The following is a 15,557-nucleotide window of genomic DNA, read 5'->3' on the forward strand; positions in this document are numbered from 1 at the left end:
GAATTACAGCTGATTCTCGGAGGCTTGATCTTTTGTTTTTTCTCTCAGCTGAAGTCAGGAGCGGTCCTCATGGGCCCAGCAGGGGGTGCCTATTATCTGCTAACATAATTATACTGTTTGTTTGTGTATGGTGATCTTGTGTGTGTGTGTTGTGGGCACAGGCATCAAACTTTATGCCTTCATTAAAACTTTGCAGAGTGTTTCTACAGCAACCAGTTTCTTTCCTCCTCTTCTACAACTCCTCTTGTCTTCTCCACCACAGACTGCAGCATGTTTCTCACGTTTTTAACTTGCATCTGTTGCACATTTGCTGTCGGTCTGTTCCTCTACATGGGTTTCATCTACCCCTACCAAACTGTAATCTGTACATCTATCCCCCTCCCGTCCCTCCGCCTCTACTTCTCTCCTCTCTATGCTACTGTGTGTGGGCGTTATAAGCTCAGGCTGTACTTTCCATTTTGGTATTGTTTTGTCGATGCATTGTTGCATCCAATCCAGTTAAGATGCTGTGGGAATACTGTATAAATCTCTCTCGCTGTCTCTCTTTCTACACCCTGCCCATCTCTGGAAAAAGAGCCAGTTGCTAGGTAACAGTTAATTGTCAAGAAGTAGTTACATGTGTTGCAATGCACGCTGAGGTTGTTGGGGCGGTGTAAGGAGTAAAGCAGGAATATGGAGAAAATAGTAAAGATTTTTCTTTTTTAAGAAGCAGGAGATTACAAACTGATTAAAGGATATTTCCTACCGCCTCACCTCATTTTGATTCAGCCTCCCGGACCGCAGATGTTAAAACTCTCCCACCAATTCTATAAACACACAAGGCATCAGTACATTTTGAATCCTGCAGCTTTCTTTAAATAACTCCTGTTGCTGGACAAGGCTTTCAGAGTAAAGAGAGTCTGAGGAGGGAGTTTTTTTGGGGGGCTTTGATCTCTGCTGCTGTTTCAGTTTGCATCACTTCTTCCTCCCTCAATATCTCTCTCTTTCTTCTTCTAACTCTCGCTCCACCTTTTTATTCTCAGGCCTCTTCATTTATTTTCTCTTTGGTCTACAAAGCACTTATCCAACATGAGAACGACACTCAGCTGCAGCCATTATCTCCTCTGTCGACCTACAGCATGGGACATAATAAGAACATGTAAACAGTACATTTAAATGTCAAATATAAGACACACATGAAAGATATAACTGTTGCTTGCTGCCAACCTGTGGACTATCACAATTTCAGTGAATTCTAATTAAGGGAAAAGGGAATTGAACATAGATTATTGCAATACATAATTCGGAAGACATAATAGTGGTATCGGTCAATACAATTACAATAAATGTGTTTTTTGTGGGTCATGTTTTAGGGAGATGGAGAGATAAGTATATATACATTTATCTAAGAGGTGGGTTGATATCATTTTAAAAAAATGTCACAGTCAATACCGGTATATCGTGACAAACCCTCCTGTTGACGCAACAAATGATAAAAACAAGACAAATCAGTTTGAGATTTCTTATTTTTTATTAATACTCAACACTTTTATTCCAAAGAGACAGAAGAATAATATTTCTCAGCACTTATTTTCACATTGACTGCGTTTAATCTCATTTTCAATATTACTAAATATTCAATCAAATTTGAAATACTCTCTTCACACAAGTAATTTCTCTCCATACAAAAAATGCGAGTTCGAACTAGATTTTTGTCCTATGTACATTTTTCACAATCTGTACAGTTCAGGGGTGGAGTTGTTCGATTCTTCTGTGGCACAGAAACACAAAAACAGAAGATTAGCCAAAGAGGAAAGAAAAAAGAACACCTCAGTAAAAATGCGATACATTTTCGATTGTGCTTTCTGTGGGACACTTAGTAATGGTGCGTTGAGAAAACAACCTTCTTAGCTGGTCTTTGACCAAACCAAATCAGAAATAAAATCACATTAACAAACCATGACGCATTAAATGTGCACAATAAACGATTGCACGTATCCTGGCCTGAAGTCATTACAAAAGCAGTTTTGCGTGGGGACCAACGAATCAAAGATTTATCCCAAATAGATCTATTCATTGCCATTTTTGTACAGTTTTTATCAAAAGTCCATGAGCGTGAGGTAAAGTATTTACATACAGTTTCATAATACATGTACAATTAACAGTTATCTCTCACACACACTCTGTCTCTCTCCCATATGAGCACACACAGAGGTAATTAAGCGTATGTATTCAGGCACATACAACAACGGAAATTATGATATTCAAAGGAAAATACCAGGAAAGTAGTTGAAATGATGAAAAGGCTTCTTCAGTGACGATGAATTAATCAAGACCTCAACCTTGTTAAAAGCATTTACACCAACTAGCAAGAAAATTGATCCTTGTAGAAGATTTATAAATATATTTTCTAGTGTAATCTTGACTTAATTTAGCAATTTGTATTAAAGTATAACTAAAAACTTTGACTGTTGAGATTGGTGTCCTATCTTGCACAAACACACACGCACACACACACACCTACAGTACTACATGGATCATCAGTACCAATTAAATTGATAAAAATTCCAAATATTGTTCAAAAACACCCATTTTTCTGGGCTAAAAGTTAAGATTAAAAAACTGAAATAAAGAAGAGTGTATACATGCAAGTCCTCACAAACACTAGAGACCCCCTAGTATCATACATACTGACTTGTCAACCTAGAGAAGGAAAGTCTTCTAAAGTTTAGACTGGGATGTTCAACAAACTAAATAAATCCAGTCAGATTGTGCTTAGGTTTCTAAATTTGGTTTGGCAGAGTGACTAAATGTCTGGTTTATCTGACAATAAATAACTGGGAGTGGGGAATAGAAGTTTACAATTGTGATTGATAATATTTAATGGTGGTGAAAGGCTTAAACCAAATCTTACTATTTGTCAGTTTCAAAGCAGAGATGACTTTTGTGTCTGATGTTGTGAATTTGGGAGCCGCCATTTGATCATGAAACAACATCAGTTAGAAAGGTGATGCTTTTTACTAAATGTGCCACCTGCTTCACTTTCTGCTGACTTCCTCTTTCTTTTTTTCTCCTCACGTCTGCATCTGACACAATTCACACAGGATCCCAGAGGACTTGAGGGCAAATTATTTCCTTCATTAAAATCTCAGCATGTGAAACAGATTATGGTCCAGCGGGGGGGGGGGGGGGGGAAATCAGTGTTACAGAACATTGTGAAATTATTCTTTATGTTCTGTTGAATGTGAGTTTCAGCTACACGCTGGGCAAAATGATGAAAGGGATAATATGATGAAAGACTTATAATATGATGAAAGTCTTATATTATCCAGGTTATCTTTTCGAAATGTAAGAAAAAGTCAATACAGTGTATTTCTTTGTTGAGATAGCTGAGATCGATACCACTCATCAAATATCAGTTTTTTAAATAATAATTCAGGAGCAGTGGCCTGTTAGCGTAGCTTCTTAGAAAGACTGGAAACAGGGGGAACACATCACACCTTCCCAATTATACACTAGCTCTTTATATCTCCTATGTTTAATCTGTAAATAACTCAAACAAAAGTATCAAACAAGTTGTGGTTTTGTGGACTATTCCTTTACCGGTAACTTTGAGAAAGTCCCACAGCCTCCAACATATCATCGTTACACTTCAGTTTTTGTATGGATTAAAGCAAAAAGATATATCCAGAGAGAAAAGTAATATATAATGTTTATACCTATGTTTAATTAGTGTAAAAGGACCTGAAACTAAGAATAGTTGTGTCTTCGTTACCTTTTAATGAGCCCTTGGTATCTAGGTAGCTGAGCTGTTTCAGCGTCTGCCATGTTTCAAAAAAGCTCGAACGGACAAACTAAACTCAGGCTGTAGAGAGGGCCTTTTTACCTTTTTTATATTACCTGAAGGCCACTGGTTCTCCGAAGCTCTTTATCTGCTAGATGCCACCAAAACCTACACACTGGACCTTAAATAATAACCTTTAAGGCAATGGTTGGTGGATGCTGTTTTGTGGGACAGAGCTAGGCTAGCTGTTTCCCTCTGTTTCCAGTCCTTATGCTAAGCTAAGCTTACTGACTGCTGGCTGTTGCATTGTAAGAGATTGGTTTAGATTTTCTCATTAAAAGCTTGGCAAGCAAACAAATCAGTGCATTCCCCAAAATGTCAAATTATCAGGGAAAAACTATTAAGTAGCATCATTGGGAGCACAGTTGCATGTACCAAAAAACCCCATTTTAAAAGGTAGAATTACTTATTTATGAGTAATTGCAAGAATAAATCAAGAGATCATTTGGGACTAGGTACCAGTTTCCTGTGGTCTTTTACACCAGCAGAGTGGACATGTTCCCCCCCTCATTATTCAGATGGGACCATCTAATACAGCAGGCAGGGCTTAGAGCTGTAATCGTGAAATAATTAACATTACTGCAGCTCATCGCAGCAACAGAGGCCTCGCTCTGAGTCCATTATGTGCCTGTCCTGAGCAGCAAACTGTCACGGCCGATTGAGTTGGACCAAGTGAGACGTGATGAGAGCAACAAGAGAATATTAAATGTGATTTACATGTTTTTAATGGACAGTCGGATCCTGGGTCCCAGTTGTGAACTGAGGAGGTGAGGAGTGATGAAGCTAGTTGAACTTCTTTGTAATTCAAGGACTTAGTTGAATGGTGGAGATAATAGAAAAAGAAGCCCCCGTTATTTTCAACTCTTATTTTTTCTCATGCACTTTTGGGGAAAACAGGAATGTTTTGTTTATTATGGCACTGTGGTTTTAACCCTTGTAATCCTGCTATTGATTGGGACAAATGCAGGAATTGAAGCTTCCTCTACGGCGGCAAATTCTGCTTTATTACATCTGTCAAATGCCTAAAAGTCTGTTATGCTTATGAAACCCTCATCAGACTTCTTCAGGTGTATTTTCACACTTAAATCAATTTGACTAATTGTTTGCAGGTGGATCTGTCTACCAACAGAACAGACCTTGTGTGTACAAAATCAGTAGTTATCCTTTAAGGCACGTCCAGCTCAAAATGTGAGACCCATTTGGTACTGCCGAGCAGAAAAAAGGAGAGGAAACGGCAAATCAGTATGATGATGTTGCTTCTGCAGCTGAAAAAAATACCTTCTTTGCAAATGTATAAGTACATAGAATGTACTCAGCAAGTCATGCCTTTCACATACACTTCACAGCACTCAAGAGTAAGAAAAGTAAAAAAGAAAATCAAACATGAAGAATAAATAGCAAAGAAGAGTCCAAATTACAGGAACCCAAAAAAAGTCTACCAGTCCCCTGTAACATTGGTAAGCTAAGAAATAATTAACATCATACAAATATGTAACATGAACTATTTAAATCAATAAAATTGAAAAAACAATCCAAACCGATCATCATTAAACACTGGAATAATATTCAATAATATTATCAACATTATCAATACAATTATTATTAGTTTACCCTGTTACTTCAACAGAAGTGCTGATTTCTCATTCATGATTGTATTTCTGTCAAACAAAATGTTTGTTTTGGCGTTAAGGAACTGCAGGAAGGAGGGAAAGACAATGAGCACGTGAAGAGAGCAGAGACTGGAGATTTGATTTCACTTTTCCCCCTCCCTCCCAACCGTTCTGAGCGTTGGAGCAGCACCAGAATCCTCTCTTCTCATTAAAAACTTGTCTCCCGCCGGACTTCACAGCTTAGCCTGCAGCGGCCTCTGTGCATCGTCCAAATTACATTCCCATTTATCGGAGAACAACACACACAGTATAGTGTCTCCTCATCCTCACACAGAGAGGTCATCAGCATCTGTGTGTTTCTCCCCCTCTTTTCTTCACCCACTTCATCTTCTCCCTCTCTTTCTGCCTCACCCTCAGACGTCTGACTCAATGCTGGAGAGCTTTTCATAAACGTGTCCATTGCTGGCACCGTTGAAGGGTCTATGCCCCGGCCCCAAACCCAAAGTGTCCCTGGCCACAGGCATTAGCTTGCTGGCCCCGTGGTGGTTCCCCATGGGCCCCCCTACCCCGCCCAGACACAGATCGTTGGGGAACCTGGGGGCCACATTGGACATCACCCCAGCTGTGGCGGACGCGGGCAAATAGGAAGTCGTTCCCATGGAGCCGCGGAAGTCCCCTCCTCCCCGGCTGTTGTTGAGAAGTTGCTGCTGCTGTTGCTGCGTCTGTGGCTTTTTGATGTAGTACGGTTTGCCGCCGTGTAATAGACACTGGTCGTCGTCGAAGGTTGGGATGAAGGGGTTCTGGTTCACCTTATCTGGGTAGAGAGATTTAGACAAGGAGTAAGTCCCGGCCCCTCTGCTGCCACCACCACCTCCTGACATAGCTCTATCTCTGTCCCTCAGGTCTCTCTCCCCCACCGACCGCTGATGCAACCCACCTTCTCGGAACAAGCTGAAGGACGAGCCTCCCTTCGCCCTATCCCCGCCTATTCCTCCGAACATGGAAGACTCCCCTGCATACCTCTCAAACATGTGAGCGTAAGGGCTGGGGCCCTCCATGGAGCGATCTTTGTCTTTTAAGCTCACACTCCGAGGCTGGGCATAAGGCCCCCCAACGCCTCCGCCAACCCCTCCCATGCGACCCGTCCCCTCCCTCTGCAGGTCCACAAATGTGTCATACGAGTGCTGCCTCCGTAACACCCTCCCCCCTGGCCCTAGCTTCCTGCGCTGCGCCTGAGTTTGAGGTTGGGCCGGTCCCACGCTACTCTTCCTTGCAGCGAACACCATGTTGTTGTCCTCGCTGATGTTGTAAAGGTTTCCCGGCGGGACCTTACAGGAGTCGCCGCGTTTGCAGCTAGCGGAGCTGGGGCGACTGCTGCTCCCCCCAACCCCGTTAGCCGGGCAAGCGCCACCCCCTCCGTGGTGACACACATTGTGGCTATTACGACACTCCCAGTCACCCCCTGCTATGCCCCCCCCTCCTAGCCCAGAGACCCCCTTCTCCCAGCAGGTGTGGGCCTGCTGCCCTGCCGACACTGTGCCGAGCCCACCTTTACACTCCGGCTTCTTGCCTTTACCTTTGAGGAAGTCTTCTACAGGAACTAAGCTCTTACAGATACCACCACCACTACCACCGCCCACACCGCTTCCTCCACTTCCACCCTCGTGCTCCCACTGGGCCTTGCCCTCCTTGGAGCGGAACTGGTCCGCATAGAAATCCCTCAGGTTCTCCTTTTCTTTGCGGAATACGAAAGGTGAAGAATTACCCCCTCCTCCTCCTCTCTTCCGCTCCAGGGGAGGTGAGACCGTGCGGTGTGCCTGAGGCCCGTGGGGGAAGTGGTGGTGGACGGTGTGGTGGTGGGCTCTCCTCCTGAGGCCGCTCAGCTCTATCTCGTCCTGCTCCCGTCTGCACTTGGCCGAAGCTGGCCTCTTTTTCAGGCTGTCCCTGTACTGCTTACGCCGCTTGTTGTTGCCCTCCAGGTTGCCGTAGGTGACAGTGTGCGTTGAGATATCCGAAACGTCTGAGCGAATGTTCCCATCATCCCCCCCTGAGCCTGCCCCACCCCCACCACAGTACCGGTCATGACCCCCGATGAGCCCCGTGCTGGATGCGCCTCCTTTGAAAGAAAACCTCCCGTACACATTGTTCCCCTTGAACCCACCCTGGTCGGAGTCCGCAGGGGCGTGGCCGGCAATCAGGTCGAACTTATTGGTATTCCTGTGAGTCATGGATGGGCGGGGCTGGGTGGTGAAGATGGGCGCTACCCCTCCCCCTAAACTGTCGCAATCAAACATGCCACCTTCCAACGAGCTAGTGCTGCCTAAGCTACGCGGCCTGTTAGGCGCGGGGCCGGACATACCCAGAGCCGAGGCCGGGTGGTGGTGCAGGTAATGGTCCTGGTACAGGTTGCTGTCCTTCAGGGGCAAGTTCCCAAAAGTCCTCTCCACCTCGCTGATGTAGTCACTGAACATGTTGTCCTCTGGCAGGTAGGGAGGCGCTGTCTTGCAGTCGGCAGGGTGACCTACCAAGCTGCGCCGGTGCTCCTGCATATCATAGATAGTCGATTCACGCGCGCTGTGGCTGTACTCCAGCGCCGGGTGTGGAGAGCCGTTAGCGCCCGGGACGGCAGTCATGTCCTTAGCCGTGCGGAGCAGCCGCAGGATGTTGGAGTGGGTGTTGTTCATGTTCTTCTTCATGGTGGCTGAGGGCGAGTCAATGGTTGACTTGTTTTCCTCAATTTGTACCCCGTGGATGCAGCTCCAGATACCCTGGAGGGGGAAAATTATAAGAAAAGGGAAGCAGAGAGAGAAAGACAGGGTGAGACAGGCCATGGGAGGAAGTAAGAAGTACGAAGCCCAAGAAAGAAGAAAACTACAGTAAAATGTGTCGAAAGGAATCAGGTAACAAAGGGGGTTAAAAGTAAGAGAGAGGGAGTCAAACAGCAGATGCATATTGAGAGGGAGAGAGAGAGAAATCAAGAGAGAGGGAAACAGAGAGAGCGAGAGGCAGAGAGAGGTTAATGCATTGCCATGTTCTCCCTGACCACCCTCTTGTTTACACACTATTAAACAGTAATAGGGGCTGAGTTCATAAATGACTTTTCTCCAGGGAGCAGCGTGGACCCTCAGACACAGAGAAGGGAGGGAGCCGATCAAAGCTCGGGCGTTTGACTGCCAATCAATAGTTTTAATCAATGTCATTTAAATGCAGTTGACACAGGTGCTACAGGCTCTCTGCCGCAGCATTGTTTTACTCTTTTTCCTTTTACACTGTCAAGGAAATAATCATTTTGTAAAGGTTTTGTTAAATGTCCTATAAATGTCAAGCCATCTAGAAAGGTAACTATGAATAGTCATTTCCTACAGTAAGTACATTCGGTACGTTGATGTATTTCCAAATATCGATTTTTCTCTCTTGACTTCTCACATGGTTTCATTTCAAGTGATCGATTATCTCACCAAAAAGAAAAGATTTTTCTTTCCTCTCCCATCAATCATCTCGTTTTTAATACTTTACCTAGATTTTGCCGCCAATACTTATGTACTTTTACTTGTAATGGAGTGATTTGACATTGCTGTATTGGTACTTTCAATTAAGTAAAGGATCCAAATACCTCTTCCACCACTGATATCAAGAGCCATATGCATTAACAATCGTCCGTTTGAAAAGTCATTCCCCATTAGTATGTGTGTTTTCTTTGGTTTATTGGTAAGTAGGATTTTCGAGAGAGGGGAAAGCCTTTTGCGGGTGAAGTCAAACAAGCGTGCTTAAAATGTGGCTGAGGGAATCTGTGGTTGATGCGACAGCCAAATCCGAAAGGTCGAGGACATGCTACCCACCAGCCAGCACGCGGTCCAATGCTCCTCAAAGGCGTCAACTTGTCAGAAACGGTTTCTGTCTGTCTCTTAGTCACTTTCCCTGTCACTGAGCCACATTCATGAATCTGAATCTTCAACCCTCTTTTCTTTCATGGCTCCATTCTCTCTTTGTGTCTGTTTTATCTCAGTTTCCGGGTGCTCGGGTGAGCGGCAGCCACTCCAATGGGATTGTCTGTCTTTATCTCTCTGCATCTATAGCTACTACAGCTCCTGGGAAAGGTACCAGAACTGTGTCTGTTCTTTTCTATACTCTGCCTTTGTCCTGGCACCCGTTTTAGTCTTTATCATGACCCTCGCTAACTGATCTCTCTTTCTTCCTCTGTGTTTTATTAGCCCTTTGTACTTTCATCACATGTCCATCCTTACACTTTCAATAAACTGTATATGATAAAAAAGATTTTAAAATCCCACACCATGTGTTTAACCAGGCATGGAAATTTATAAAATGCAGAAGCACCTTCTGAAAGGTGTATGCACTTAAAATGGATGTTGTAATGCAACAAGCGAAATCAGCCTCCTGCAAGTAAGAGCTACTGTAAGAGTAAACTGTCAACGCAAAAAGTAGTGCTTTCGATTTGCATAAAAATAGAGTTTCTGAAGGAAACACAAAGACATTTGTCCAATTCAACAAAGACAGACAAATGATTGTGTGTTTATGAAGTACTCGAGCCCACATCTGTGTTTTAAATTGCCTCAGGTTAGTTTGAGTTGGTGTAAACCAAATGACATTACAATTACAAACACCAAACACATAAACCTGGTTGCCCTTTTCTCAGGCAAACAATAACTGAGACAATTTTAATTCGACAACAAACACGCCACCCCTCTCTCTCTTTCTTAAAAGGTAGCATTATGCAAATGAATTACACCTCAAGTGATTATTTATATGGACCTAAGCAGCCTGCATCAATAACACTGAGACGCGTTGTTTAGTGACCCATCTGAGCAGAGTCGTAACCACGCCGAGATCTTCGACATCCACAAACACAGCTTCAGGTCACCGGCTGAGAATGAGCAGCATAGTAAGTAGCTTTTATTTCAGCAACATTAAGTCAATTAATTATGGACTCTTCCCAAAGACTGCACGATTTTTTAACCCTGTCAAAGACTGGAGTCTAAGTGATTGTTGCATAATAATGCTGGTTGGTCTCACTGTCAATCAGCATATCAGTAGGCGATGTCTTTAAGAGCAATGATGCTTTTTGTATCTGCTTCTTGTGTTTTGTATCGCATTAATGTGTTATTTATGCATCAAATTAGTTTTTCACTGTCCCTTATAGGTGAATGGGCTGTACAAGTTTACAATGTTTTAATAACATCAAACTTGTTCTGTGTATTTAAATTGTCCTGGTTATTCTAATAAGTAAATGTGCAATACGATATTTTAAACTAATGATGCAACTGTAAAAGGCACATAAACTAAGTTTTGGTTTGGGTCTTATAGGGTTACATTTATATTTGTATATATAATATTATGTTATTGTAATAGGATGCACCTCTGACTTGCAGTGTGTTTAAAAAAATGTAAAATGTCAGGTTGCGTTAGCACAGTTAGCTGTTGACTTGTGTTCTGTTGTTTAACAACTGCCTGCCTGGGCTAACAAAGCCACAGGTTAAGTCAGGTGAGTCATCGTATCCTGCTGACTGACTCAATACACCTCAACCACAGCCAGTGGTTTGAAAACAACCACTGCTGTGATCTTTCTGTGAGGAGGACAAAGGTCAAACCCAAAATAAAACACACTCACTCTGCTAATGGTGAAGGTGGCCGCGGGCTGTCCCGTGCACACGCCCATGAAGCAGAAACGCAGCTGCCAGTAGAACCAATGTTCACAGATGAAAGTGAGTAATGACAGAATCATGGCGGCCCCGAGCATGTAGAAGACGCCCGCCATGTTGTCCACGTCCAACTGGCTGCTCATCACCTCGTTCTTCTCATTGTGGCAGATGCCCGTCAGCCACAGAGCCTCAAACTCCTCCATGTCACCTGAAGGAGGGAGACACACACATAAGCAAGTTACTGTAACAATGAGTGTGTTCCCATGTTGGTTTGACCTGTGCACTCGGATGAGTCTGCCTCTGGGTGTTGGAATATGTAAGTGTGAGAACAAAAAGAGGGGTCACATCTTTTGGATGGGAGTTGATGCCAAAAACAGCTCAGGTCTCATATACGTGCAACAAATGTCATGTTGCATTATTTTCACTGAACACCCCCCTGAGGATCATCCTCATTAAGAATTGCTTCTGCAAGGCTATCCCTTACTTGTTGTGGGAAAAGAAACAACTGCCTGCTGGGACTTAACAGTCCTTGGGGAGGAAGTGTGTGTGTGGTCATGGGACGAGCGTTTCCGCCCTTACATTTCTCCCCGTCAGTTCCACATCCCCGGGGGGACTGCTATGGGGGGAGGACACGTCCAGAGAGATTTGTTTGATCTGCACTGATGGTCTGTTTTTAGTTGCGTTTGTGTGGGATCAAGGGGGTTTATATTTTCCCAATTCTTGTATAAAACCACTTTGTCTGTGAGGCATGTGTTAGTCTCTGACAACTGCCGGTTAGTTTTTACTTTAAACTCAGTGTAGAGCCATTATTGTAGAACAACTATCTGTAAATGTGTGTGGAGAATTGTGATACTGTATTTTAATCAGATTTGTAAATGTTTGATAGAAATCTCCAAATCTGTTTTTAGATTTGCTAGTGAAGGGGAAGTAGTCTCCTAGCGGCGGGACGTTAGGCTGAGTGACCTCAGGATGCTCCAGCTAGCTTACATTTTTCTCATTTCTGGTCTGATAAACAGTAAATAAACCAAATTCAGTGCCCCTACATTTTCAAGCTGCTAGTGAGAGGGCAAGGTTTTGATTCACAAAAGGTGATAACTGGAGCGGTACAAACCAATATCCAAAAGTCTGCAGATCTCGGCCACCGCAGAGGTGTAGCAAAAAAATCATGTGCAATAATACAACCAAAAATAATATGTAAAATCATATCAAATCTGGAAGCACAGATAGTGTACATTTCTATATTTCTTTCTGCATATCGATTAAACAAATGGCATAAAACATGCTTAGCAATAATCTCAGTAGGTGTTGTGTATTTCTGAACCGTGAGTAGAGCCAGGGTGCTGTTTCCCCTGCTTTCATTTTGCTAAGCTAGCTAAGCTAATTGCCTCTAGCTCCATACTTAATGCATGGACATGACAGTGTAATTCATTTCCTCATCTAATAGGATTCATAAAATGTCAATCGAGATCTCTAATAGGAAAATGTTATAGTGTTCTGCTATGAAAAGTCAAAATGCTTGTTATGAAAATATGCCTATTCGATATTTGATGTCTTCTTAATAAGTAGCAATAAAGTGGTTAAAAAACCATGGACATTTCAAACACAAAAGTCTTAATGCTTCTTGGGGGCGACCCTATCATCTTCAGATTAGGGTTGGAAACAATTGGTTCCCATTGACCTCTTACACTATTGATCCTTCTTCAGTCTGCAGATGTTATGACAATGACTTAAAGGCAGGATACATGTTCCATTCCTTCTTCCTACTTCTCCATCTTCAACCTTTTTCTTCCACTTCCTTCCTGGTCATGTTTTTGTTCAGATAAAGGGGCCCTCATTTTCTCCTGATAGTAGATCTTCTTCCTCTGCACATATGATTTTCATCATGTTCATATCTGGACTCTAACAGGACACGTCAGATATGAGCAAACATCAATGAGTCTGAACTCTTAACCTGGACCAACATCTGAGTGCCGACAGCTGAGTCGGACTGCATGAGGTAAGAAGTAATGTCTGACATTATGGACTTCGATTAGGGAACATTAGTGCAGACATGATGCCTGATGTTTGGTGAACATACAGCCAAGCATGCACAACTCCAAACACACACCCACACACAAACAGACACACACACACACACACACACACACACACACACACACACACACACACACACACACACACAACACACACACACACACACACACACACACACACACACACACACACACACTGGTACTTCAGGGTACATCACTCAGCAGCGTATGTCGAGGTTTGAGTCGATTTGGCTCATAAAGATCTGATCTGAGGTGAATGTTCTCGCTGCACTGACCCCTTCATCCATCACACACACTGTGATGGAAAGTGATAACACATCAAAGTCGACCATGTGTGAGTGAGTGTGTGTGTATGTGTGTGTGTCAACCTGCTGTAAAATATATGTTCTGGCAGGTGGTGAGCAGTATGCAGCACATACTGTCTCTGGAGGTGGAGTGCTACTGTAGGTGTACTCTCCAAAGGCAATGATTTATATCAGGAACAATCATTTATTTAACATGAAGCTGAAACTCCTGAAACACAAAATAAAAAATAGCTGGTGATGCATACTCAAATCTTTTATCGCACTTCGCTGTTTCCCACAAAACTTTAGCCCTTTCCAGCAGGTAGGAAGTACGAGAAATACTGTAATACAATAGGATATTTGATGCCTTTGTGTTTGTGTTATCTTACTTGTCAGATAACAAGAAATATGCGCAAAAAAAGATTCACCATCTTCTCTCACTCTCTAGCACCAGGGTCCTTTTGGACATAGGACAAGCAGAGGAGCAGAGACATCGTTTTTCTAACCAAATCCCTTCAGTTATTCTTCTTCTATTCTGATACATTTACTAATTTATTGCAAATTTAAGAAAATATGAAAAATGGCCCCTAAGCCTGAGCTTTTTTTGTGACATTTCTTTTTTAAACATATCTTTTGCTACATTGGTACTTTGGTAAACCTACAGTATAGTAAAAAACATAATTAAAAGAATCAATATTATAAAAGTTTGACAGACAATTGTCCTTTCAAGGTCACTTTTTTGTTTTTATCTAAAGCTTTCAAACACATCATGCTGCGTTCACAAACAGATGGAGGTGCTTAGTTGTCATGGAAACAATTATTATCTAGACACATAGAAGGTGTCCATATATGGAGTAAATACAGTTTTTTGAAATCCTGAGGAAAGTAGGAATATTTTATTACAACCTTAAAAAAATATGTTTTTTTATCCACAAACACCTACTGTAACTCAGACAGTTCTACCTAAAAGTCTTGAGGAAAACATTACTGCCAGCTACAATGAACAACAAATATAAAAATGGTGAAAACAAATGTATGAATCGACTAATAGCAGACAACCAGTTGGTAGACTTAAAGATGGAAAGCCAGCCTGACAATTCATCAAAACTTAAAATACATTTTTTGAATCTCAGACAATCATGGAGGCGTGCAAGACAAATGTAATTTCCTTCAAGAATTAAAGGTAGCACTGGTTGAATAATTGATAAACAAATGGTCAACTTGAGGTGAATCATTCCTAGTTCATAGTGGACCTATTATGCTATATTGAAAAAATATATTGAAGTTTTTTGCTTAAAATACCAAACAGTTCACCCATTAGGCGCGTTCACACCAAGTACTTTGCCGTATTTAGTGCCGGCACTCAGTGCCCCGGCACTTATTACCCCAAGGCAAGGCAAGGCAAGTTTATTTATATAGCACCTTTCAACACAAGGCAATTCAAAGTGCTTTACAAAAATGGAAGACATTATGAAAATGGCATTTAAAATCAGTCATTAAAAAGAAAAGATAATAAAATAAACATTAAAAGAAAAAATACATGGATAAAAGTTAAAAGTTTGCAATTTGCAATTCGCCCAGCCAATCAGAACTGGGGCACTTTTTTCCCCCAGGAAAGTACCATCTCTCAGCAGGCACTAAAAATGGGGGTAAAAGTTCCCGAGATGAAGTGCTCTTTTTGGTGTGAACGCGACATAAGGGGTACTAACGGAACTAAATGTGAAAAGTACGGTGAAAAGTACTCCGGTGTGAACGCGGCTATTGTAGCCATGCCTCATACTGCTCATACCCCTCTTTTGCAGCCCTGTTAGAGAAACAAGGATTTTGGGTCCTTAGCTTGAAAAAAAAAAAAAGAGGAGGCGGAGCTAATGCCTGATCAGAATTCTACTGGAGATAAAGTTAAATTCTGCTGTGATAAAACGCCATCCTGTTCTAAACCACATCAAAGATTATTTCTGAAACAGTATGGAGCTCAAATGCTTTTTCTCTTGCGGGTTTATCACAAGGTGAGTTCCTTTTTTTATTTCCTGCTTTTTAAACACATGTGCTCTCCAGTACAGGTTAGCTCTGAGTGTTAGCGAGGCTTGCTAATGTAAACAAAGACGAGATTACGTCCAAAACACGTCAGG

General features: G+C 42.4%; 1 protein-coding gene across 2 annotated transcripts in view; it reads right to left on the bottom strand.

Moving 5' to 3' along the window:
* Window positions 1-1,507: 1,507 nt before the first annotated feature.
* Window positions 1,508-15,557, bottom strand: part of grin2bb (glutamate receptor, ionotropic, N-methyl D-aspartate 2B, genome duplicate b) — a 102,512-nt gene continuing 88,462 nt past the window's right edge. Inside the window, exons 15-16 of one of the 2 annotated variants that reach the window (XM_034130513.1) lie at window positions 11,060-11,298; window positions 1,508-8,201 (exon numbers count right to left, since the gene is read on the bottom strand). In XM_034130513.1, the coding sequence (XP_033986404.1) occupies window positions 5,847-8,201; window positions 11,060-11,298 (2,594 nt within the window). In that variant the 3' untranslated portion in view covers window positions 1,508-5,846. The remainder of the gene's footprint in view (window positions 8,202-11,059; window positions 11,299-15,557) is intronic. The other variant, XM_034130512.1, reaches the window with a different exon arrangement.

Source organism: Trematomus bernacchii, unplaced genomic scaffold (genome assembly GCF_902827165.1).
Source record: "Trematomus bernacchii unplaced genomic scaffold, fTreBer1.1, whole genome shotgun sequence".
NCBI classification, from domain to species: Eukaryota; Metazoa; Chordata; class Actinopteri; order Perciformes; family Nototheniidae; genus Trematomus; species Trematomus bernacchii.